The following is a 24,008-nucleotide window of genomic DNA, read 5'->3' as shown; positions in this document are numbered from 1 at the left end:
GACCCTGCTGTTGGGAATAAAGGGAGAACAGCGTTTCCTATTTTAAAGACCTTCCCTCAGCCCTGCCCGGGAACTGTCGCTTTTCTGAAACCTTCACATCACTTGAAAGTGCCGATGAAAATGGGATGTCGTGGTTCCGTAAAATACACCTGGCAGCTTGGGAGGACTAAGAATTCGGGCCAAGACTCAGATCTGAATGATGACAAAGAGGCAGCTAGAGAAGGGGGCCAGGCCATGGGCTCCGATGGGCTCGGCATTATGGGAGGGAGCGAGACTCTCCCCACAAGCCGCGTCGTCCCAGGCCACTGGTCGGTTCTGACGCAGCGAGAAACACAGCCCTCTCTGCCCAGCATCCGGCTGGAAGGTCAGATGGATGGAGCTCAGGTAAGTCTCCTAGAATCTGCTTTGAAGCTGGGCTCCGCTGAATCCCTGCCGATTGCAGGACCTGCTCCCCTCTGTCCCTCCCGTGTTGGGGTTACAGCCTCCCAGGGTTCACTCCCACATGCACCTCCCCTTGGCTACTCTTTTGCCTCCACACAGGCAGGTGGCTGTCTAGTCTGTCCATAAAGACCTGTGCGGAAGATTTCGCACCTCTCTCGGCCCTCTCGAATACGTAAGGCGATCACGGTTTAGCCCAGCCCCTTCATCCTGCAGCACAACTAACGCATTTCCTCTTCTTTGGTCCTCAGTGGAGATGGAGAACAAGCTGGCCCCGTCCTCCATTTAATGGCCCTTCGGTAACCAGATGACCCTGCCTTAGGAATCATTCCCTCCTGTAGGCAAAATGATCTTAATTCCTAGTTTTTCCTCAAATTGCCCGCAGCCATCCCACAGGCATGTTCCAGGTCCTCATTTTCCCTTACTGCTCTCCTTCACTCAGCTGAGACAGGAGGTGGACTTAGAAAGACACGGCAAACGACAAGCCTGTCCTGGGCTCGTTCTAAAGGGGTTCCCACTGAGCCAATCACGGCATGCTGCTTCCCAGAGCCAGGGCTGCTGAGCTCCTGTGCCGTGGCCAGGCCTCCACCCGAAGCTTCTTTGCCTCCCTGCCTCTGAATCAGCAGTCTCTTCCTTCTTTCCTAGCTTTCCTTTCTCCTTAGGCTTTAGGAAGGGTGTAGCCAGGACGTGTCTCCACCAGCTCTGCCTTCAGGGCTGGGATGGTCCTGGATCAGCCACAGCAGCCGGGGAGCCTGCACTTTTCTGAGTCTGGAGGCAGATTCCATCGCTTGCAATCAACAACTGTCCCTTCCTTCTCCTCCACCAGCCCAGCATTTTAGTATCGCAGCCCCGAGTGTGGCAGCTCCTTTCTGGCAACGACTGCCTGCTTCTTGCACTAGTTTGACCTCCGGGCCTCGGTCTGTGGCTTTTCCACGCCATCATTCAGACTCTCTGATGCTACAAGGACCCTTACAGCTTGTGCCCAGGGGCAACTTTTCAGTTTAAGGATCTTGGAGCACTTTGCCTTCAATCTGATTTTGGACGGATAAACTGAGGCACCACGGAGCCACCCAGTGCGGTGGGAGTTAAATACGAGACGAACCCTAAAGTCCAGCTGCCTTGCCTCACACTGCAGGGTGACCCCTGCTTCATCCCATGCCACAGTGAGTGACCGGAAACACTGACCTATGTTGGTAAGCTGGCCCTTTGCGCTCAAGGACATGGAGAGTGCAGGGGGGGAAGGCAGCTCTGACTGGTCGTCGGCTTCGGGCAGCCCACCAATGGTATGGGAGTGTCGCCTCTCCTTGGTGTCCTCCTGGGACTGAAGCTGGTACCTGTAGGACGGAGCAGAAGAACTCAGCCCAGGCAACCACAAAGTGATATCAGAGGTTTGGCTGGTGTGGAGGTTCTGGACGCAGGACAAGGGAAAGGGGGAGCAGACAGAACTGCCTAAGGAGTGAGGGAGCAACAGACGAGGTGACATCCTGAGGTGGGGACTGAAATGATGGAGGGGGCGTGACAGCCTCTTCCCGGGAGCTCAGGACAGAGCTTTACGACTCCATACGTGGGCTTCCACAGAGCAGGAGTCACCTAGCTGAAGGACTCAGGGCTGCAGAATTGGTGGAGGACCGGGGTGTCCTGCTCTTCCCCATCTCAGTGACCCCAGAGGCGGCCTGTCCTCCCACCGGTTTACTTTGAGGGAGGAAAATTACAGAGAGGAAGTTTAGTCAGGACTGGGGACAGCACAGGCCGGGACAGGTAAGGGTAGGTAGGATTCCCATGTGCCAACCTGCTTCCTCTCTGTCACCAAAAAAGAACTCTGGCTATAAAGTTGACTCACACATAATACTAAGCTTGGGTAGGGCTCGAGGAGGCATTCGCACAGGCACCGCATACAAAGAACTCGGCTAAAAGGGACACTAAATTCATGACCGGGACTTAGGACGGGTCAAGTTACAGTTTTTCCCAAAGACCAGGATCCGCAGATAGAGGGAAGGAAAAACACATTTAAGGGTTACCTGAGCCCTTTCTTGGGAAGAGTGTTCCGATCCCGCTGATTGCTGTGCAGAAAAAAGAGAGAGAGAGAGAGAGAGAGAGAGGCATGTGGGTCCATCTTAGAAACTAGAATTTGGGACCACAGGTTTACAGGATGCAACACCAAACACAGGACATCAAACTGCAAACCCCTTTATCTCTATAAACAAAATAAGACAGTTGCAGTCTTCCTCTGTGCTTACAACTTGAGAAATTCACTTGAAATACGAAGTGTTTTTGTCTGCTCAGGAATCAGGATGTGGTTAGCTACCTAAAAGGTCACATTAAGGTGTGATATAATAGACATCAGTCTGGCCCAAAAAGCAAAAGCTTTGGATGACAGGTTAAACTACTTGTGAAATCTTGGAAAAGCCACTTAATGTCTGTGCACTAGTGTCCCCAGTGTACAATTATCATAGTGATAATAATAATAATTTATCGGCACAGTAATTTGAAACTCCCACGTGTCTCCTGGAGGTGTTGTGAAGCACATGAAATTACTTACTGTACGTGAAAAAATTTTCCAAGTCACAGCCCGGCAATCAAATACAGGACGGTGTTACTAATGGCGAAATGAGCCAGAGCCATAGGGACAGACCCAGGTTCAGTTGTGTCTCTCTATCCACTTACCTGTCCAATTGCCCAGTTCTGGGGCTTCCACTCCAGGTCAGCTCTTCCATCTCTTCCTCTGGGGGTGCAGCAGGGGGGGCCGGGGGGGTGGGAACAGGGGTACTGCTGGGGAAGGCACTGGGCAGGCTCATTGGCATCTGGAGGGACTCCATGCTCCTGTGCAGGCCTGAGAGTTTGGGGTACATGCGGGTCTCTTTGGGGACACTGAAACCACTCATTAGCTCCAGGCCCTGGGAGAAGCTGGCTGAGTTAATATTGAGAATGGGTGCTGGACTAGGGGTGAAGCAAGAAGGGAGAGGGCTCCCGGTCGCTGAGCTTGTAGGATGCAGATCTGGGACCTTTGAAGCGTGGGCCTCACTCGACGATGGCAGATCCAGACTGTTGGAGTTGACCTTGTCTAGGTTGGCTAGGGAGGGTGGCTTGACAAAGCTCTTAGCCGTGGCCCTGAGGGAAGCGAAAATTAAATAAAGTTTTCAGAATAACAGAGTGACAGAAGCAAGAGGCGGTCTTCATGAGGGGGACAGCACATGCACGTGGGCGACACAGGTGGATTTACACACGGATGGATTTACATACAAAGATACGTGTAAGGAAACCCAGAAAACCCACTCGTCCGAGTGCTGAAGACAGGTTAAGGGTTGGTCAGGGAATAGGATAAATGAGGTGAGTTTTGAAAGAGGGAGAAGGAACTTGGCATACAGGGGAGTGGAGGGGAAAGAGCCAGGCAAAGGTCCAGAGGCGACAGTGGGTAGGTAGGCCAGGCCTCACTTGGTCTAAAGGCGTGTGTCAAAGAAAGAGCAGAGGGACGAGGAAGAAGCTGCCCAGTTCGGGTACCTGAGAGGGGTTGGTGGCAGTTCTGCCAACTTGGTGGCTGGGGGGTGGCTGGCTTGGTTCTTCGGAGTACTCTCTGGGGAGCCAATGCTCTTCAGGGAGATGTTGTCTGAGTCCAAGGCCACCGCCTTGGCTTTGGCTTTCTCCTTTTCCCTATCGGTCTGATTGACAGGGGCTGGAGTGGTCCGCCCACTGGCCACCTTGGAAGGCTCCTTCAGTCTGGAGGGTGTAAGGCCCCCCTGCTTGGTGCTAAGAAGGCTGGGGTCAATGCTGCTGCTAACAGGGCGAGGTCCGCCCCGCCCACCGGTCACGCTCATAGAACTGGACTTGGCTGGCCGGGGCAGGCTTCGGTACTGGATGTTGGAACGGGCGCCAGGAGCCAGGAATCCGGGCTCTGCGCTGTTGGACACATCTAGGCTGGTCTTGCGTCCATTCACGGGCTTGACAGGGATGCCTGAGGACTTCTGGATTTTGCTGAGAGTGGCCGAACCCCCGGTCTGCATGACAGTGGCTGTGCCTGTGGCAGGAGGAGGCTTCTTGTAGCCAAAAGATCCCGAAGTGGAGGGGCGAGCAATGCCCGAGGGAGGCTTCTTAGCATCACTCAGGCGATCCCGGCCGGCGTCAGAGGAGGAGCGCTGTAGCCCGGTGTTCTTCACTGCAAGTTTACCCTTGTCCGTAGCTTTGCCTTCCGGTTTGCCTGTAAGAGGGTGGGAAATGAGGTAAGAGTGGCTGAAACTGGCCCATAGCTTGGTAATGTCCTGGCAAATCCCTTTCTTGCACTCCATGGGAAAAGGACACATTGACAAGGTACTATAGAATTTTAGAGACTGGTAAGCAGGTACCATGTAGGCTGACGAAATTTCTCGCCAGAGGAAGGAGACTGGGTAGGAGCGGCCTCAGGGTTTTTTTTATTTGTTTGTTTTGCTTTTTGTTATTTTCTGCTTCTAGAAAATACAGCAGGGGCGCCTGGGTGGCTCAATCAATTAAGCGTGTGACTCTTGATTTGGGCTCAGGTCGTGATCTCCCAGTTCATGGGATCAAGCCCTGCATTGGGCTCTATGCTGACAGCGTGGAGACTGCTTGGTATTCTCTTTCTCCCTTTCTCTCTACCCCTCCCCAGCTTGCTCACACGAGTGCATGCGTGCTCTCTCTCTCAAAATAAATAAAACTTAAAAAAAAAAAACCAAACGACCCACTCCCATTACAGTAGGACATTCCACTTTGGTGAAAATGGCAGAGGCAACCACAAAGGTTAAGAAAGAAGTGCATCTAACAACTGGCCAAGGAAGGACAAAAAGGAGGGGCTACAAACAGCCGAGATTATGGCCACACCTCCTGGTAGGTAGAGACTGGAAGGAAATGTCAATTAAGGCGAAAAGTTACCCAAGGGGCCAACTTTGGGAGCAATGCAATTCTGATTTTTTGTTTTCTTGGGACCTCACGGGGAGGCCAAGCAAGTACCTTGTGAAGAAGTACGCCAGCCAAATGTCTTGGGAGAGGAAAGAAAGACAACCAATGGGAAGTATCTAAAGGCAGGTCAAACTAGTCTCTGAACATAACATACTCCTGCCTCTCCCTCTTATTAGCTGTATGGTTTTGGCTCTGCCACTTAACCCCTTTTGTTTTTATTTCTATATTCATAAAATGGAAATAGTAATACCCATCTTCCCTACCTCACAGGACTGTTGTTAAAGCACTCTGTAGATGTTTGCTACCGTCCTGTGGGTTAATGACCTTAAGAAGAGGAGCAGCCAAAGAAAGGACTTTGCCCTCGTCCCTTCCTTTATTCCAGGCTCACCTGCGACTTTGAGGGCACTCTGGGCTGTGTGAGTGATGGGGGAGGTGACAGCCACCGGTGGGGTCTTGCCCTTCTTCAGGGAACCAGGGTGTCCCAGGCTGACAGGCTTTTTCAGTTCTCCAACTTTGGATGAATCATCACAGCTTTCGGGCCGCTCTCTCCGCCACTTAGAAGTCCCAGGTTCCATCTTCAGGCTACCACTGTCGTACTCCAGTTTTTTGGGGGCCTTCTCCTCTGATTCACTAAACCAGCTCAGCCCGCTTTCTGCCAGTGAGCGCTTCTCTGAGTCTGTGCGGAGCTGAAGAGGAGAACAGAAAAAGCAGAGTGAGACATGAGGGTCTTGGGGATGGAAACAAGGAGGCTGAGGGGATTTATTTTGGTTGCTGGGTGGCCCTGCTCGTTCCACAGTGTTGTCAACCCAGGGTTTCGACCTATACCTCTCGTGTGCCAGAGAAAAGACATCCTGTGTGTTTCAGGGCTTCTTTTCCTTCTCTGGTTGGAACAGAGATGTATCACTCCAAGTAGGCGTGGCCACTAATACAGGTGTTACTAGGACCACAGCTAAGACTGCTTGGTAGCCTCAGGTTTCCTTTGGCCAGCTCTAAAAGGACTTGGCCAAAGGCACACGGGAAGAGATCCCACGGGGTGGGCGAGTGTATGTGCAAACGTGTACCCAGGCATTGCCATCTGCCCTTGGCTCATCTCGACATAGTGGCCCAGGTGTTTGTAAGCTCACGTACCACTATTGTAGAGTTCCTGCGAGAAGCAGTGGGAGTAGTTGGGAGGGAGTTGAGGGAGGAGCTGGCATTGAACTCTTCTGAGCTGAGGTTGTCCGAGGCATCACTGAGCCCACTGCTGATGGAGCTGCTCTCATCCCAGCTGCGGGACAGGAGATAAAGGTTAGCAGTTAAAACAGAAGCCAAGGCAAGAAATAAACTTTTCATATTGATGGGAGAAATGGCTCTATTCCAATATATAGACTGGCCAAGAGGAGAAAGCTTGAAGGTTAGTCCTGGGTTTGCCAGTAACTTGAAGTATACTTTGGCAATGTTCTTTTATAAAAGGAAAGCACTCTGTCTTTATCTGGGAAAAGAAGACGTTACATCTCCTTAACAGAAAGGTATACTGTGACGACAAGGTAATTCTTAGATCAATCTAATTACACAAATCAATTTCCTCTCCCTGTCGACATCTTCCAATCTCATAACAACCCTATCTTTGTTCATTTCTGGACGTGTTCTCCAAGTATTTTCCCTCTCTTTTCTAAATGTTTCCATACCTGGTAACAAGGACCAGAAAAAGATTTATCTTTTTCAGGACCCCTTAGACCTATCATTTCTCACTGCTCCTCTGCTTATACGGTTTCCGGATCCTGGGATCAGGTTTTGCTTCTAAGCAGCATGTACCTCTCTGCTGATAAATGAGCCGCACTTAAGGTGCTGTGGCCAAGCAGAAGCACCAAATTTGTGCCAAACGGTTTCATCTTTCTGGCAATTGCTCAGAACATCAGATTTGTGGTAGCTGGGAGAGACCGTGGTTGAACATCTGCATATCTGCCATGTCTTTCCATAAAGAACCCTAGTCCATACACTAAGTGAAACTAATACAGGCTTCTTCATCTCTTTGGAACTTGGATTCTACAACATTCCCTTAGCTGTTCATTTCTGCGTTTAACAACTTTTGCAGTTAGAAAGTTAATTCTTACCCTGTAAACTAAATAGGGTCCTCTACCATTGTTACCAACTTCCTTTTGTTCTCTCCTTATTTGCTATTCCCAAGCTTTTTTTTTTTTTTTTTTTTAAGTTTATTTATTTTGAGAAAGACAGAGACAGTGTGAGCAGGGGAAGGGCAGAGAGAGAAGGAGAGAGAGAATCCCAGGCAGGCTCCACGCTGCCAGCACAGAGCCCCATGCAAGACTCAAACTCACGTGAGATCGTGACCTGAGCTGAAACCAAGAGTCGGGAGCTCAGCTGACTGACCCAGCCAGGGAGCCCCCTCCACGCCCCGCAAGCTTCTTCTTGATCACACATTATTTTCTGAGTTCAAAATCTGTCTCCTACAACCTTTCTTCAAAGGTCCTGTTTTCTAAGCCTTTCACCGCTTCCTTCTGGATCCTAAAAAGTCCCTCTGATTTCACTCAAGTTTTAGAGCCCAAAGCTGAACATGGACTTCAGGAAGACTGCAGTAGGAAAGCATCTGTTTGTGCCTGTAGGGATCATTCTCCAAATCGTTGCATCTGTGTTCACAGGTTTGTTTATCAGTTTTGCGTGTGTGAAGGACTAAGAGGCTGGTATCTGGAAAATTTTTCCTTTTTGCTTTAGTTTGAGTTTCAGATCATGGAACAAAAGTCAGACATACAAGTCAGCTAAGTTCTTGGCCCAGATTTCAGCTGGCCTCCCTCTAATTTATTTGCTGGGAATAGGAAAGTGGGTGGTTTGGACATTTGGCTTGGTTGCTCTGTACTGATTAATCCAAATACATTGAGAAAGACCAAAGAAAGAATGGGGACTAGAACACACTACAGAGTGATTTCGATTTTCTTGCTATGAAATATAGCCATTATTAAAACAAGCAACCTCTTTTTTTCTCCACTCGTGACATATATTAATCCCACGTTTGTCTTGGGCTAAGCTATCACAGCCCCCATTTTGTAGAGAAAGAATACTGGGGAGGAAAGATCAGTTCTGGCTTTCTGATCCTATCAGCTCTTCTGGGTCAAGATAAGATCTCTGGCAAGCAAACAAACAAACTATTCACTGCCTGTTCTCCTGGGTCAAAGACAGAGGAAGCCTGGAGTACTGAACCTTCCGCCTGAAATTAATTATTGGTAATGAAGGTCTTGGAGTGGAGAAAATTCTTACGGAAGGGCTCTTGCAAAAAGACTAGGGCTGCTGTGGTCCACCAGTCTAAAAGAAACCCTTCCTTTGCCCTACATTTATGGAAAGGCTTAATATTAAAAATAAAGACGGGGAGTGTATCTTCTCAGAGAGGGTTCAAGTCCTCCTTGCCCATTCCTCCCAATTCACAGACCTTTCCTTTAGGTTTATTTACTTATTTTGAGGGGAGGGGCAGAGAGAGAGGGAGAATCCCAAGCAGGCTCCGTGATGTCAGCACAGAGCTGGACGTAGCGCTTAAATCTCAAGCCGTGAGATTATGACCTGAGTCGAAATCAAGTTGGATGCTTAACCAACTGCCATCCAGGTACCCCTCACTTTTACTTTTAAAGTAACCACTGTTAACAGTCTCTTGTGCTTCCTTCAAGAATATCCCTATGCGGGGGGCGCCTGGGTGGCTCAGTCGGCTGAGCATCCGACTTCGGCTCGGGTCATGATCTTGCAGTTTGTGAGTTCGAGTCCCGCGTTGGACTCTGTGCTGACAGCTCAGAGCCTGGAGCCTACTTCAGATTCTGTGTCTCTCCATCTCTCGGCCCCTCCCCTGCTCGTGCTCTGTGTCTCTTTCAATAATAAATAAATGTTAAAAAAAAAATTAAAGAATATCCCTATGCGGGGCGCTTGGGTTGCTCCGTGGGTTAAGCGTCCAACTTTGGCTCAGGTCACGATCTCAGAGTTCGTGGGATCGAGCCCCACATTGGGCTCTGCGCTAACGGTGTGGAGCCTGCTTGGGATTCTCTCTCTCTCTCTGCCCCTCTCCTGCTCATGGTCTCTCTCTCCCTCCCTCTCAAAATAAATAAACATTAAAAAAAAAAAAAGAATATCCCTATGCTTCTGTCTTCTAGCCGCTTGCTTTCTGGACCTGCTAAATAGCTGACATTATGGGACCACAATTCATCATCCTGGTTCTCTTTACCAGGCTCTTTTACAAAAAAATTTTTATTGCTTTTTTTAAATGTTTATCTTTGAGAGAGAGAGACCAAGCATGAATGGGGGAAGGGCAGAGAGAGAAGGAGACACAGAATCCAAAGTAAGCTCCAAGCTCTGAGCTATCAGCACAGAGCCTGACACGGGGCTTGAACTCAAGAACCTGGAGATTATGACCTGAGCCGAAGTAGGTGGCTTAGCTGACTGAGCCACGCAAGTGCTCTCTTTACCAGGCTCTTAAGCTAGAATGTCAGTCTTTCTCTAGTTGGTTTACTTTCTTGTTTTAATGAAATATCTCTTCTAGTAGGTTTCAATAGATGCTTGGGAAGCAAACTTGGTAAGATCTGACACAGTATAAAGTATCTTTATTCAATTTTTACATGTGAAATTTTGGCCAGCCATACAATTCTAGACTGAAAGTAATCTCTAAGGATTTAAAGGCACTGCTCCATTGTCTGGCTTCTATTGTTGCCATTCTGATTCCTTGTCCTTAATATGTGACCTATTTCTTTTTAGAAAGCTTAGCATCTTCCCCGGTGTTCTAAAATATCATTAATGACATGCCTTGGTGTGGGCTGATTTTTATCCATTGAGTTAGATACCTTACTGGGCCCTTATAATCCAGAAATTTTCATGAATTATTTCTTAAATTTTTTTAATGTTTCTATTTATTTTTGAGAGACAGAGAGAGACGGGGGAGGGGCAGAGAGAGAGAGAAAGACACAGAATCTGAAGAGGCTCCAGGCTCTGAGCTGTCAGCACAGAGCCCGATGCGGGGCTGAAACTCACAAGCCGTGAGATCATGACCTGAGCTGAAGTTGGACGCTTAACCGACTGAGCCACCCAGGCGCCCCGCGTGAATTATTTCTTTGATGACTTTCTCCTCTCCATTTTTTTAGTTCTCTCTTCTACAATGTCTATTATTCAGATGATACGTTTTGAGGCTGATACTCTTGATTTTCTTTCTTATTTCCCAGCACTATATATATTTATTTTTTAACTCTACTTTTGGGGCAGCGGCCTCAATTTTATCTTGTTTCCTCCATTAAAATGTTCCTTTCTGCTATCATATTTAAAATTTTAAGAGTACCTTAAAAATAGTACATCATTCCTTCTTTCAAGGATGCAATCTCTTCTCTTAACTCTCGAAGATATTCATTCACCAATTTATTCAGAGGGGCAGGTTTATAATCTCTTTGTATAGTGTCTGGTTCCAAGTAGCTTCTTTCTGTCTGTAGTGGTGAGACTTTCAAGTTACAGACCCTTCTTAGTTGTCTGATGATCCTTGGTTGTTTGCTCATAGGTAAGAATGGAACACTCATTAATAATTTGGTGGGGGGGGCACCTGGGTGACTCAGTCAGTTAAGTGTCTAACTCTTGATTTTGGCTCAGGTCATGATCTCATGGTTCGTGGGATTGAACCCTCCCCCCCCCCCCGCCCCCCCAAATGGCCTTCACGCTGACAGCACGGGAGCCTGCTTGGGATTCTCTCTCTGCCCCTTCCCCGCTCACACGCACGTACATGTGCTCTCTTTCAAAATAAATAAACATTTTTTTCAATTAAAAAAATTGGGGCGACTGGGTGGTACAGTCAGTTAAGCCTCCGACTCTCGATCCCTGCTCAGGTCATGATTTTACAGTTCCGGAGTTTGAGCCTCACATCAGGTTCTATGCTGATGGCGTGGAGCCTGCTTGGGATTCTCTCTTTCTCTCTGCTCCTCCCCGCTTGTGCTCTCTCATTCTCAAAATAAATAAATAAACTTTAAAAATTAAAAAAAAAATTAAAACAATTATTTGGAAGCTTTGTGCACATAGATAGGACTTGTCAGTTATGCTTTCTGTACAGGGAGATATGATTGGACTTGTTCATGTAAGTTTCTTCTCTCAGGCTGGTCAGGTTCCCTAGAGATGAATCTTCCAAACTCCTGCCTGGCGGGGAAGGGCTATTGCCTTTCTGGAAGTAGCAGAGGAGAGGATCTCAGAGTCTAAGTGTTTCTTATATAAGTATTAAACCAATCCTCCTGTTTTTAGTTTCATCGCTTCCCCCACTAAAGGTACCTGATGTTCACCAACTACCAAGCTTTTTGAGGGTTCTGGGGTGCAAACACAATCGCTGTGCAGCTTTTCCGATCACTGGCTCAGGACTCAGCTTTAAGACGGATACATCCATTCACACTTGCCTTTCTCATTTCCAGCTTCCCCAAATTTTGTGGCTATTATCTCTTCTTTTCCCTGTTTATGGTGCTTTTGGTGTTAAGACTTAAGGAAAAAAGAACCCCCCTTGCTGCCCCTCTCTGTCTTCCCTGAACTGGGAGCAGCTCTCCTTCCACAGCCCCTCATCCCCTGAAAACCTACGCCTGCGCAAAGTTTGCCTTCGCCCCCTTCTTGGGCAGGAGCACCTCTTGGCTGTTGAGTGGATCGCTGTCCGCGGTGGTGCTAAAACCACAGGAGACACTGACATAGAGAGCCTCAGCAGCTTGGCAGCCCCACGTCCCCTGACCTCACTTATTCCCAGCTGCAGCTTCCGACCCAGCGCCATTTCAAGGGACATTGACACAGCAGCCAAGTTCATTGGGGCTGGGGCTGCCTTGGTAGGGGTGGCTGGCTCTGAGGCTAGAATTGGGACCGTGTTTGGGAGCCTCATCATTGAACCCCTCCCTGAAGCCGAAGCTCTTCTCTTACGCCATTCTGGGCTTTGCCCTTTGGGAGGCCAAGGGGCTCTTTGGCCTGATGGCAGCCTTTCTCATCCTCTTCACCATGTGAAGGAGCCATCTCCATTTTCCATAGGTTTTTCTCCCACATCTTATCTGCCCTGTATGTTCCTTTTCTGATATCTCCCCAGGCAGCCTGGGGTTGGCTCAGGGTTTGACAGAGGGAAAACAAATAAATGATGTATTAGTAAGAAAAGGAAAAAAAAAGAAACCCCAAACCCTGTATTATCATTTTACTCTTGTGGTAGTTGTGAAATATGCTACCAGCAGCAAAACGCCCCTAAATGACACTTAACAGAGTTTGCTCTTTTGAATTACATGTTCTGATGGGTAGACTTTAAGTACAGTGAGGAGAGGAGAGTTCCATCACCAAATCAGGAAAAGCCGGAAGGAACCATCTAGATGATTTTTTTGAAGAATCAAGACCCTGGGAGAAAAGAGGCTGGATGGACGCTGTCCACCCTGGAACATGACTGCCTAAGGTCTGAGAACAGAAAGTCTTTAGAAGAGTTTGCAGACTCTATCAGCTAACGAGCCAGATTTACCACAGAGTAACTGCCTGGTCACTGGTGATAACATGGAGAAACAATAATGGCACCAAAACAATAAATAAAGAGGAGGGCAGGGCTTAGAGCCCGGGAGGGCTATTGCATCTGTTGTCTGGCACAAATAATTTCTCTTTGCTCTGTCGAAGCTGGCTTTTGCTATCTCCTTTCTATTTCTCTTTAAACGTTTCTCGAGGGGCGCCTGGGTGGCGCAGTCGGTTAAGCGTCCGACTTCAGCCAGGTCACGATCTCGCGGTCCGTGAGTTCGAGCCCCGCGTCGGGCTCTGGGCTGATGGCTCAGAGCCTGGAGCCTGTTTCCGATTCTGTGTCTCCCTCTCTCTCTGCCCCTCCCCCATTCATGCTCTGTCTCTCTCTGTCCCAAAAATAAATAAACGTTGAAAAAAAAAATTAAAAAAAAAAAAACAACAACAACAACAACAAAAAACGTTTCTCACATAGATCTCAGGTGGGGAAAAGAGGTCTAGGTCTAACCATACTAGAAACGCAGCAATGCAGCGAAGTTAACATCTGTTTATGATCTAATCTACTTATAAATCCAAACAACCATCACCAACAGGCAACTGATATAAAAGAGAAATGTTGTCTTCTACATTTACACCATTTACTTTACATGGTATACAAGTTTTCATTCTGGGGAGGTTATTAGAGGAATAATAACACCTTATTTACCATTTTCATCCACCCTCGGAACAAAAGAGGAAATAAGTCAGAATAAACATATGAGAGATTAAGTCAAATATAAACAAGATGATGAAAATGACTCTTGTCAAGGGATATTTCTAAAGTACTGGAACAGGTTATAGCAGTAAATGAAAGATTTTTCTCAGCAGGATATTCATTTTCTCATTTACTGATCGCCTCATATCCTTTAATCCTCCCTTCCCTCCAAATCTCAAACTTCTCATTTCCTGTTTCCCTGAAAAGTATCAGGTTTTTTTTTCTGTCACCTTATCAAAAGCTTCAATATGGCCACAACTCCTTTTTCTTCACTTCCCTCCTCAAGAAGTCCCACTGACCATGTTACCACTTGCCTCTTATACCTATCTTCTTCTCCTTTACATTCTCCTACTTTTGCTATGGTTTAGAGCTAATGTCGCGCTCGCTCAAACCACTGTGAAAGCCTCCTTACTGACCCCATTGTCTCTAAATTCTCCTTCCTTCCAGACACACTGAATAGAATCAGAAGCCTAATCACCCAAAAGCGTAGCACTTACCAAACCTTCATTAGCTCCTTGTTGCTGATTTAATAAAATCAAAATTCTACGGCCCACTGTTCAAGATTATCCATGAGACATCAATTAACAGAGTATAGCGTTTAAGAGCACAGATGTTGTAGCCAGGGTACCTGAATTCAAATCCTAGAAGCTCTGCCTAGGGTTAAATTAAATTTCAATTTGGCAAACATCCATTGACGTCCTGGTATTTATAAGATAGCTTCAGTTGCATGGGCATTTAAAATGAGTGACTATCAGAATGAGCTCAACAACCCAAGGGTGGAGGAAGATGTATACATGAAATGAATACCATATCTGAAGTGCAGACAAACATACATAAGAGGATTCAGAGAAAGGAGTGATTTAATTTTCCAGCAAAATCCAAAAATATGACTTTGCCATGTTAGAACACAGATAAACATAACGCTCATCTCCTTTTCCCTAGTCTCATCCTGCTCCTAATTCTAATGTCTTCTAGGATTCCTACTAGGTGACCAGTTGTGTCACCTGATTTCTTTTCCGAAGTACAGGCCTGCATGGAGAGCCAGTCTTACCATCATTGAGCCAATGATCTGTGCCCTGCTGAAGATTCTGGAGTCCTGACGTGATTCCAGGGACTTGAGAACAATGTACATAAACCCTACCCACCTCCCATGGGTTTCCCCCTAGCTCTGCATTTTGAAATCTCACCTTCCTTCAACACCCAGATCAAACACCAAGTTTTCTATGAGGCTTTCCAGGATGCTCCTTGTCAGAAGAAATCTCGTTCTCTTTTATGTTCGCTAGACTGTATTTCCCCTACGGATAGGATTGAGTGTCATTCGCCTTTCTATGCCTCATACAATATCCTGTACATAGTGGGCTTGTACACACTTGCAGACTTGAAATTCCTGGCTTCTGAGAAGGTAGGAATGCATAAACTCAGAATATACATGCCTTAAAAATATTTACAGAAAGCATTTTACAGTGTTGTCTATTAATTCCGACATCTGGGCCACCTATAGGTCTGCTTCTATTGACTATTTTTTCTGCCAGTTATATTTTCCTGCTTCTTTATGAATCTTGTAACTTTTTATTATATGTCAAATGTTGTATGTGAACAAAGAATGGCAATACATATGCCTAGAAAAGGGCACGTCCCTTCCTCTGTCAGGCTGCTAGGATTGTGAGCTGAGTCGGTTTAATTTGTAGCAGAGCTAGGTCTGGGCTTTGTTGTCTCTTTGGTTAAAGTCAGTTCACCACTGGTTTCAAATGTTTCGAGGATAGGGTCAAGACTATCTCAGTAGGGCTTAGGATCTGACCATAGTGAGACTCCAGATATCTCTGTCTATGCTGTATCGCCCAGCCCGGCTTTTTGAGCCGCTGCGGAGTGCTCTTTACTCTTGGTGGGCCGCTTCTATGCACTCCGTGAAAGGCCATTGTGCTTTAAATGGGTCTTTTTCTATCCTCCTGCCTTGCTCTCAGATTTCTGTGTAGTATGTTACTGCTGGGTACTCCCTGAATGCTCTCTGTAACTGAGTAGGGACGGGGTGTCTTTCTCATCTTTCTACCCTGCCCTCAGTTGTTAACTTGCTGTCACTGTGTGTACTAAGCAATGTCCTCATGGGAAAGAATTAGGGGTGGGTGGGTACATATTTGCTCTGTGATTTAGTTTCCTTGTAGCCAGCCAGCCTGTAGCCTTCAAAAGTTTTGTATGAAGCTGAGCTACTTTGTCCTTCTCTTCACCTAGAGGTCTACCCCTCCTGCTGTTGTGCCTCTAGAATGAAAGCAGCTGTGCATTTCTTTCTTTCCTAGGAAGAGCTCGTTCCTTTCTGGAATTTAGTTTAATGTAGAATACTTTGTATTCTTAGATATTACAATTTTTGTTTACTAAGCTATATTTGTTATTTATCTAGCTTATTCTTGTTGTTTGGGTGGGACTGACTGTTATCGTGAGACTATACCACTCCTTTCAATAAATCAGCCTGTTGAGTGTTAATCCATTAAACCCTCCATCTAGAGCTGTAAGAATGGCAACAGATTCCTTTTTGTTCCCTTGCCCACTTCCTAGCACTGATACCACAGTCTTAGGGACACTCTGGGGCACCCCATCTCCTCTGGAGATGAAAAGAAGGACTGTGAGGAGGCCGGTTCAACTGAACACTGCTCTGTTTGTGTCGGTGCAGACACATGGCAATGCACAGGGCAGGGAACACTCCTCCCCTCTGGGAAAAGCACCAACACTAACGTAGGTCTTGGCTAGGACTGGCCACCCCTCCCAGGCTTCTCTCACACAGTCTGCTCCCCATATTTTAGGTCCAGCCATTCCACAGAACTTGAATAACCAAGGGAGCCCGCAGGCAGCCAGAGGGCCAAGGGTGTGGGCTAGCTAGTGGGAAGGGTGGACTAGCTTGTGACTACACAGGAAAACATCCTTACTGCTTCTCCAGCGCAGCTCTTCTAGTCCTTAAAAGTCAGACGTGAATACTGAATCGTTTCTCCATTTATCCAGAATATATATGCCTGGTGAGTCAGTAACCAAATTTCTCTGATTATTTACCACTTAATGGATAAGAGCTCTGGACACAGAACCTTACTTTTTCCTCTGAAGGCAGAGAAATAGTTGCAATAGGCTGGTTATAAGAAATGGAATTTAAGGGTGATTATCTTTACTCCCAAGCAGAGTTTTTGGAATTGGAAGCCAATATTATATCCCAAGGAGATACCTAGGACTCTCTGCTTTCCCAACTAGGAAAAGAAGAGCTATGCTTACCATCTAAACTGGAAATAGGCTCTAAGTCAGCAGGAAGCTGTTTGACCAGTGTACCCAGCTTCTGTGAGCTAAATCCCCAAACTACTCACAGAAAGAAGCCAGAGTTAGACTTAGGAGGCTTTTCAGTCCCTATGACTGTACCAACAAGGGTGATTGGATTCTATGAAACAGACAAACATCAAATGGGGTGGAGGGGGAAAGGTCACAAATAGCCACAATTCTTGATATTGTCTCACTTGCTGGGGTTGATGGACACCGGCCTTGGTCAGGCACTTAAATAGGAAACAGTACCTGATGGTAAGACCAAGTGTAGATTAGATTTGAGGTCTGGTGGCAATCTTACAGCCAAGATGGGTGGGGGGCTAGCAAATGTGATAACCCTGGCCCTAGGTTCCCTAAGAGCTACAATGACTATGGATCAAAACAAAAGGAATATTTTGAGAATATAAGTACTTTAGACAATGCTCTCATTGGATGGCTGTGCAGCCAAGGGTACTGCATGACATCTGTTCCTGAAAGTCAAATTACTCTTGGTACTTCAAGGGGACACGGAAAAGAGTAGATAAAGTTTGGTCTAGGATCAGTCCAAGATAGAATTAAATACATAAAGAGACTCAAAATTGATCTGTCCTCCTGGGGAGGCTAACTTTAGGGCTGGCACGGGACCAGGTTGACCTCAAAGCGTATATACTTCTATGGACCAGAATACATTCCTGATATTGCTCTAGTCTTAAAATTGTCCATAACTTCCTTGGAACAAAACCAGCAACTAGCTTAGAGTTTAGATACAGATTTCCTGACTTCCACCCTCAAGAATATTCTTACCTTCTTGGATGAGATGCAATAGGTTAAACCGTATGAAATTGTCGATTTTGTAGGTAAAAAATGGTTACACATGGGTATTTCTATATGGTTCAATGTCAAATATGGTTATGTTCGTGTCTGGCCTATGCTTTAGCCCTTATTTGCTAGAGAAGTGTGGTAGTGGATTCTATACTCTTAATAGAAGGAAAACTCAATAGGAAGAAACAGAGTCAAATGACAGAAATGACAACTTGTCCCAACCTTGTCTGGTGCATTTGAGCAAGGAATCATGTTTTGAACTCAAGTCAAAGTTCCAAAGATATCCCATTCTTCATGTGTCTTTTATACTTTCTTCAGGACCATTCCTGGAGGTGAGCCACTCAGCTTTATACAGCCAGCTCAGGCTGCCCTAAAGGTCACTCAGACAGCCATGGAGATGTGGGTTCCTAATGAGAGAATTAGTGATGTTCCATCTCTGGTCCCTGAAGCAAGTGGACTCACTTGCTCTCCTTTGTTAACAAGGTGGTAATCTCCTAGATCTGTGTAATATGGTAGTCACTAGCCATATGTGGCTACTAAGTACTTGAAATGTGACTAGTCTAAATTGAGATGTATGGTAAGACCACCAAGATTTAATACCAGATTCCAAATACTTAGTATGAAAAAAAATCGTATCTTACTATAACTTTACATGGCATACTGAAATAATATTTTAGATATATTGGGTTAAATAAAATGTTATTGTAATTAATTACACCTGTTTTACTTTTTAAACTGTGTCTACTAGAAAATTTTAAATTACATATGTGACTTACATCATATTTCTATCGGAAAGCGCTGTTCTAAACAGGAAACTTTTGGTCAATGAAATGTCAGCTTTGAAGAGCTGGAGTTCATTAGTTGCTGCAGCGATCACAGTTGGTCCGTGACCTGGGAAAGCTATGGTGTGCAGTTAAACTTCAGCTTATCCTTCCCAAGATGGCACCAAATGTGGTAGAATTGTTGGATGCGTGCATCGAATTATCAGCCACAGACCTCAGAAAGCATTCAAGAGATTAAAGAGGATAAGTGATTAAAAAAAAAAAAAAAAGATAATGAAAGAGTCAGAATGAAATTGGGCAACTATGTGATGTTCAGTTTTGCAAATGAATCAAGGCCATGTAGAAAAACCAACATTCTACTCAAGTACTGCCAAAGTTCTCAAAGTCAGTAAGTAACCTCTCCTGCTCCCCACCCCCATGTGGCCTCAGAGCACTCCAAGAGCAAGGGGGAGTGCAGTGTCTGCTTCATTACATGTCTGTGGTTTGGCAGAAACCACAGCAAGCTAGCCTGATCTGGCCAACAAAGCCAGGCACTGGGAGGAAAGGATGAACTGCACAGAGTGAGAGATTCAGAGGAAGAGGGGGTAGGGTGGAGAAGACGCCAATGTAAATTTTTTAAGCTAAGACTTTGCCAAGTCTTAATCAAGAGTAAAGATCACCTAGAAGAAGGGACCCTAAAGGACAAGGTAACCAGAGTCTGATATGATGTTGGAGGAGACGTACAATTAGGAAAATTTCTTTGGCCTCCTTGATATTTTGGCAGCAAGCTCACACCAGGATCCCAGCGCATAAGAAAACTAATGGTTTCAGTGACTTGTTGAAGACACTTCCTAAATTTCAGTTTGAATCACAGAACTATCTGGTTAATTTTGTTCGTCTCTCAAATGCTGAGGCTAATTTTGTGAATGGCTATGGGCTGGGGACCCAAAGTGCGAACTGAATTACTATAGATTTGCTTACATGCTATTACTGGCACCACTGAAAAATCAGAGAACATAGTCCCGGCAACTTTGAAGCCTATCACTTTAGGGCATCTGTGGCAACATCTAGGTGATGAATTTTTACTCAGATGCAACTGGGAAGTTTATAACGGTTAAGACCACAAACTTTGAAGACATTTCTTAGAGATCTGAAGTAAAAGCCAAGGAAATTAGACCCTAGTGCCCTACTGTACCTTGACCATTCTGTAAAATTCAGAAATCACAGATTTCCCCTGTGGTCTTTCTCTTTTAAGTCACTCGGCTCATAATTTCTACAGTGACCGCCAAAGTTCCCTGTGGCATCTAACGGGGGAACAGCGTAGATAAACACTGGGCCGCCATACCACCGACAATATGAAACATCATCCTAATGTACTCACTGAGCGAAGACTTGTGTTATTTCCGATGATGCCTTATATAACAGAAAAGTGAGAAAACTTCTGCTTGTCCCCAGTTTTAGCTCACCTCAACTCTTGCTCAAGTTGGAGCCACGATCAGCAGGTCCACCTGAGCTCACTCCCCTTTTCTAGAAGGCCTGAGGTTTTTGAGTGGTGGTGACAGGGTCACAGGCCCAGTCCTAGGCAGAACCCCACTCAGTCCAAATAAAGACATATGTTTTTCTTTCATACCCTATGCCTGAATCTGTACAGGTGTCACCTAAAAGCAAGTATGCTTTTAGAGAGAGCTAGCCTGGTAGCATGGAGTCCTTCATTGGTCTGGAAAATTGGATGCCCTTGCAGTGGTGTACAAAATTCTGTGCATAGGTGCACTTTTCTGGCCTTGGACCATACTTTCAGATTCTCAGGTGTCTATGGCCTAGGAAAAAAGTTTCTTTAGATTATTGTCTTGCCTCAGAGCACCATGCTTCAAGCATTGCCTTCTTGATTCTGGCATTTAATCTTTGCTCCAAGGTTAAAAGAGTTTCTTAAGCCTAGACAGACCAAATTGTGTCCTCCCTACCTAATCTTTACACTGAAGCCATAATTCCCAATGGTTACATTTGGAGATAGAGCCTTTAGGGAGGTAATTCAGGTTAAATGAAGTCATTAGAGTGGAGACCTAATCTGATAGGGTTGGTATTCTTATAAGCAGAGGAAGAGACACCGGAGAGCTCTTTCTGTGCATGCGCACAGGGAAAGGTAACGCAGAGACACTGAGAGAAGGTCTACAAGCTTGAGAGAGGTCTCACCAGAAACCCAACCTGACGGCATCTCAACCTCGTGATGTTAGCCTTCAGAACTGTGAGAAAATAAGTTTCTGTTTCTTAAGTCTCCGAGCCTTTGGTATTTTGTTGAAGCAGCCTGGGCAGACTAATATTACAATTAAGTGATGAAAACTAGCTTATTCTTTATTGTTACACCAATACCCCCAGCAGGCTGCCTTGGACACTGACCACCTCCATGATCCAGACAAGTTTTCAATTCAGAGATTTACTCATTTAAGTTTTTGATCGTAATACCACAGGCCATTACAGCTGAACTAAAATACCCAAATCCGTCAGCTAGGCTCAGTGGAATCTATGGACTGAGAAAATCAAGGAGTCAAGCAAAGTGGAAGGAATTATTGCTTTGACTTGGCAGCAAAATAATCCTGGCGAAACTCCACCTTTTTATGATGCAATCAGGTTCTGTGCGTGCTCCTCTAATGACATGACACACAATTATTCAGCCTCGCAAACAGCTTGTATAGCACTTTGTGGAACAAAATGGATGCAACAGGATTAGAGGTATCAATATGTTTTATTGGGATCTTAATGTGGGAAAGGGTAATTGCAGGGTGGCGGGCGAGAGACAGAAGTGAGAATAGAAGGGGAAGACATGAGAGACTGTTTCTGAGGTGTGGTTTAAAGCCCTGCCATGTCAGCTGGCAGGGCCAGAGCAAAGCAAAAAAAAGAGCAGAAAGTTGAGCTGTTTAACGGGAGTCTCCTTAATTAGGACCAACTGTGGGTGAGGAATGCTGAGTCGGCCGGCCACAATTTGTTTGAGTTTTCTCTAGTTTCAGAGATTTCCCTTTTTGCCCGCCCCCCACCCCAGCCTTTCCCCTCTACTGTTTTTGCAGGGGTAGGAGTGAAAAAACAAGGTAACTTTCCTCTCTTTCTCGGATGTGTCCAAATGAGGAAAATTTAAATCCCCCACCGAGTAAGAGGGGACTCTCTCTCAAGAAAACGGGAAAATTCTCAGGCATGTCGTCGAATTCACCTTCAAAGAATAAGCGGCAGCCCTTTGAGGGCAGGCTCTGGAATACTGGATATGCGCCTCTGTCTCCACAGCTCTTTATTACCGGAGGTGAAATCAGTTTGTCTTAGCCTCGGTTTTCCCAAGTATAAACAGGTAATTCAGCACCTACAGAGCAAAATGTTTGGAAAGCTGAACGTTGGGGAGAAGAATTTTGGTTCTGAACTTGGGCAAAAAATATATCTTGACAAAAACTAAAAAGTCACGAAATTAAAAGGAGCCTGGGTGACTCAGTCGATTAAGCATCAGACTTCGGCTCAGGTCATGATCTCAAGGTTTGTGAGTTTCGAGTCCGCAGTCAGGCTCTCTGCTGTCAGGGTGGAGCCTGCTTTGGATCTCTGTCCCCTGCTCTCTCTGCCCCTCCCCTGCTCCTCTCTCTCTCTCTCAAAAATAAACATTAAAAAAATATTTTTAAAAATACGAAGATGAAATGAAATGAAGATGTCAATTGATAAAAGCAATCTTAATTTGAGTTTCTGTGTTTTTATCAAAGAAGAGTCGGAAGGAGGCTCTAAGAATAGTCACTAGGGTATTATTTCGAACAAACATTTCCTTTTCTTCCCCAAACTGTCACAGATGTTCCATCTTAGAGATTTTTGGAAAGGGATGAAAATGATATTTGATTTAAAATTTCATAAGATACTTCCCGTTTCCTTCCCACTTCTCACCATATTCTTCCCGGGGCCTTTTTTAGGAGGCTGTCACACAACTCCAAAATCCTTGGCTAACTGAAAGGAAATGATAACAACAAGCGTCTGCATTTCTCCATTTTCTTAGAGCGGTCAGGAGTTAAGAGACAACTGACAATATTCTGAAATGTAGGAAAGGTTCAGGTTAAATGCCTAGAGCGGGGCTTGGCAAGTTTTTGTCTGTAAAGGACCAGACAGTAAATAATTTAGGCTTTGGGGGCCATATGGTCTCTGTTGCAACTACTCAGCTCTGCCATTGTAGCACGGAAGCACTCATTGACTGTATGTAAACAAATGAATGCAGCTATGTTCCAAATAACTTTATTTATGGACAATGAAATTTGAATTTCACGTAATTTTCACGTGTCACAAAATATGACTCTTCTTTTGATTTTTCCCCCCAATCACCTGAAAACATGAGAACCATTCTTAGCTTTTTGGGCTGGGCAAAAACAGGCAGTGGAGCAGATACAGTCCAGAAGGCCCAAGTTTGCCGACCGCTGGGCTAGACCAAACTAAAAAGGAAAAGGAAAAGAAATAATAATTCCTCAATTGACAAGTCCTGGGCCACAAAGCAGTTTTGGACCAAGAAGGACCCCCACTTTTATTCCCTTTCAGTGCCTTTCTGATCTAACCTGTTCAGTTGACAGTCAAAACCAGATTTTTCAACCAGCAATACCACTGGCTCGGTTTTGACTCAGGGAAAAAAAAATAGGGGGTGGGGGAGCGGAGGGGGAGTCGCTGGTGAGAGGCGGGGGAAAAGAAAAAGAAAACACACTCGTATTGTTTGCACCTCACCCCCAATCCTCCAGCAGAATCAGGCAGTACCACTAAGTAAGATGGCATTCAAACATATTTGCAGCTTTTACAATGATTTATGCAGGACTCGCTGGCAGAAGCAAAAGTCTTTTGTAGTTAGAAACACAAAACCTGCTACACAGACCTGTTGGAGGAAGTCCTATAATTTTTTTTTTTAATGTTTGCTTATTTTTGAGAAAGAGAGAGAGACAGAGTGCAAGCAGGGGAGGAGCAGAGAGAGAGGGAGATACAGAATCTGAAGCAGGCTCCAGGCTCAGAGCTGTCAGCACAGAGCCCGACGTGGGGCTCGAACTCACAAACTGCAAGATCATGACCTGAGCCAAGTCGGATGCTTATCCAGCTGAGCCACACAGGCGCCCCCGGAGGAAGCCCTATAGAGTGCACATGTCCTGTGTACGTTTCTGTTATGATTATGGCAACAGAGAGTCAAGTCCTGCCACTCACCTTCCGATCTCAAATCACCCTGTTAGCTCACAGTGAGAATCAAAAGAGATGAAAAAAGACAGGAATCAGGCCCTAAAGTCATACTACTAGGCTAAAGAATCTGTGCAACTCTGAGCAGTTTCTGGCAGCTCCAAAAGATTCAGGCCAGACTGCTGGTGTGAAATGCTGAGCTGGCAATAAACACCTCTAGCCTGTAAGCTACTCTCTCTTCGTGGAACGAGGCTTCACCACAAACCAAATGGACTGCCAGGCGTTCCCTTTGAACACATCACTGCCCCCCCCCCCTTTTTTTACTTCTTTGTATCACATTCAATCTTCACACTCGATTCCCTGGCCTTCCATTATCACCTTTTTTTTTCTTTTACTCTATTAAATAATAAGTCCACTTTCTAACCTCTTCTTTAGAGTTCCACAGAAACGGAGAT

General features: G+C 45.7%; 1 protein-coding gene and 1 pseudogene across 6 annotated transcripts in view; one reads left to right on the top strand and one right to left on the bottom strand.

The window, feature by feature from the left end:
- Window positions 1-24,008, bottom strand: part of NAV1 (neuron navigator 1) — a 245,554-nt gene that overhangs the window by 24,828 nt on the left and 196,718 nt on the right. For all 6 annotated transcript variants that reach the window (XM_030303210.1, XM_030303207.1, XM_030303208.1 and 3 more), the window contains 6 exons: window positions 6,472-6,610; window positions 5,732-6,029; window positions 3,937-4,630; window positions 3,103-3,546; window positions 2,457-2,498; window positions 1,624-1,772 (listed from right to left, as the gene is read on the bottom strand). In XM_030303210.1, the coding sequence (XP_030159070.1) occupies window positions 1,624-1,772; window positions 2,457-2,498; window positions 3,103-3,546; window positions 3,937-4,630; window positions 5,732-6,029; window positions 6,472-6,610 (1,766 nt within the window). The remainder of the gene's footprint in view (window positions 1-1,623; window positions 1,773-2,456; window positions 2,499-3,102; window positions 3,547-3,936; window positions 4,631-5,731; window positions 6,030-6,471; window positions 6,611-24,008) is intronic.
- On the top strand, window positions 11,788-12,380 carry LOC115505500 (annotated as a pseudogene).

Source organism: Lynx canadensis, chromosome F1 (genome assembly GCF_007474595.2).
Source record: "Lynx canadensis isolate LIC74 chromosome F1, mLynCan4.pri.v2, whole genome shotgun sequence".
Classification (NCBI taxonomy): Eukaryota; Metazoa; Chordata; class Mammalia; order Carnivora; family Felidae; genus Lynx; species Lynx canadensis.
Note: the sequence above shows the minus strand (reverse complement) of the source record. Positions and strands in the feature narration are given on the sequence as shown.